Source organism: Galeopterus variegatus, unplaced genomic scaffold (genome assembly GCF_000696425.1).
Source record: "Galeopterus variegatus unplaced genomic scaffold, G_variegatus-3.0.2 Scaffold12149, whole genome shotgun sequence".
Taxonomy (NCBI): Eukaryota; Metazoa; Chordata; class Mammalia; order Dermoptera; family Cynocephalidae; genus Galeopterus; species Galeopterus variegatus.
In genome coordinates, this window is record NW_007738260.1 from 39,717 (window position 1) to 42,152 (window position 2,436).

A 2,436-nucleotide genomic window follows, 5' to 3' on the forward strand; every position below is an offset into this window, starting at 1 on the left:
AACAGACATTACTGTGGCTGGCGCACGTTAAGGACTTCACTAAATGTTTTGAAAAGTTCATGCTTGTTTAATGAAGACATATTCAGGACCTGCTTTACCCAGCTCTGCCCCTGAAGGTAACTTTTACTTTCCAGTGGCACCTGAGCACACTCCTCTACAGGCCCCTCCCTTTCTGCTCTTTTCACTTTGGCCCTCCCCACACTCAGCTGGTTCTGTATCAGTTATTGTCAGGGAACAACGACACACAAGGGATTTTCTCAGATCTGTGATCAAAAAGATATGTTACCTGTGAGAGCGGTAGCAAGAACAGGTGAGAGGAGCTAGCACAGAGCCACGCGGGAAGGATGGAGAAGAAATTGGGAAGAAAAGATTAGTAGACAGTACTAAAAGCCTGTGGAATTGGGTGGAATTAGGGTTGAGAAAATTACAGGAAAGGAAGACACTTAGCAATATGAATAAAACATTCTGGCACAGGTATTTTTGAGCACCTGCTGTATGTCCAGCTCTGTGTTAAGCACTTTGAAGGATTTGCTTTCTATCAAGGAGCTTGTAGAGATAAAATGAGCACAATGGGAATAATGAGAGAACAGTTAAAGACCAAACTCTGAGAACTGAAATGGTCAGAAAGGGCTTTCTTGGGGAGCTGTACCTCCAGCCAGATCTTGCAGGGTCAACACAATTTTAACTGGCAGAGAGAAGAAAATAAAATTCCCAAGGATGAGGGAGCAGTCAGGGGTTGGAGCAGGAAGAATCCAACTACCTTCTGCTACTTTCTGTCTTCTTTTACTCAACAGGAGTTAAGGCCAAAGATGTGAAGGGACTCTTACCTCTGATGATACTAATGGTGACATTTTTTATGGTGCTTCTGTTCTGGGAACATGAGCTGAGTGATGAAGTGACGATGTTAACCTTAGAGCACTTGCACGTGGACTACCCCCGGAACGACGCTTCTGTAAGGTACTGCAACTTCATGATCACACAAAGAGTCATCAAAGACCCTGACCACACGTGCAAAAAGGAGCATGTCTTCATCCACGAGAGGCCTCGAAAAATTAATAGTATTTGCACTTCTCCCAAGAAAGTGGCTTGCCAAAACCATTCCACAATTTTTTGCTTCCAGAGCGAGACAAAATTCAAAATGACAGTCTGTCAGCTCATTGAAGGCACCAGATATCCCGCCTGCAGGTACCACATTTCCCCCATGGAGGGGTTTGTTCTTGTCACTTGTGATGACTTTGGACCAGTTCATTTCCAGGGATATGTTGACTAACATGAGATCAGCACTGAGTCTGAGATCCTCTCTTCTCTCTCAGCAGCACTGGGGTGGTTGTCCCTGAGGCAGACCTGAACTGTGGACATGGAGTAATACCTTGAGTGAAATGGGTAACCACTGGCAATTAATTTATCCTTCCAGTATTGCTGAGTTGAAATCGTTTTATTCTGCTTCAATAAAAAAATCTTTACTGAATTATAAACTTTGCATGTGTTTACATTTTTTGTCCCTCATCTTTGGGTCATTTGACAGAGCCAAGAGTGGTTCTGAGGCAGGACTGGGATTAAGGTAAAGTGAGGGAGACAATCACTTTAGGTGCAAAATTTAAGGAGACACCAAAAAAACCAGTAATCTTGATAAATAATATTTTAATTGAATACATTAAAAAACTAAAATTAACATAAAAATTCTTGATGCAAAAAATATCTAAATCTTAAAGATCCTATCTGACAGGCTGGGATTAGGGTCAGGGTCAGATACTGTTATTTAAAATTTTAATATTTGTTCATCAGGAATTACTTTTCATTAAATTTATTTTTTAATGTTGCATTAAAGCATTATTTATCTTGATTACTAAGTGTTTGGGAACCCTCTTAATTTTGGGCCTCATTTACCTCACCCTAATCCCAGCCCGGATCCTAAGAGTAGAAGCAACTGCGGTCACCTCATCATAGGGTCTTTTCTAAAGTTGCTACATACAACTTGAGGTACATCTGTTCCTGTCCAGCAGCTCCCTCTCCGACTTTAAAGAAAGCAAAAAGGAGATCAGAGAAAGCCTGACTTGACTGATCAGAAACGATTTCCCTTCAAGACCGTGGAGAGTAAAGGACAAGTATTTCCCAGGGAGGCTCTGAGACTCTCAGAGCTCAGAGTATTTCCTCTTTGCATCTCCAGAAGGACCCAAGAGAATGTGGAAGCAGACTAACCCCTTTTCCCTTTCAATTCTTACAGCTGAACTCATCATTTACTTCCCCCATGTTCAGCGATGGCCGTGGTTCCTACAGCTGCAGGGAAAAGGAAGAGAGGAGGCGAAAGAGAGGCTCCTCATTCTGGGAATTTCATTGAGTCCTGTTCTTCTCTGTTCATTGGTTTCCTTATCTGTGACATGAGAGGCTTGAACTAACCCTTGAGGTTCTTTCTAAGTCTATTACTCCACAATTTGA

General features: G+C 42.2%; 1 protein-coding gene across 1 annotated transcript; it reads left to right on the forward strand.

The window, feature by feature from the left end:
- Positions 1 to 832: 832 nt before the first annotated feature.
- Positions 833 to 1,270, forward strand: LOC103610957 (probable inactive ribonuclease-like protein 12). The gene has a single exon (XM_008595009.1). The coding sequence runs from the start codon at positions 833 to 835 to the stop codon at positions 1,268 to 1,270; it is 438 nt and encodes a 145-aa protein (XP_008593231.1).
- The last annotated feature ends 1,166 nt before the right edge of the window (positions 1,271 to 2,436 follow it).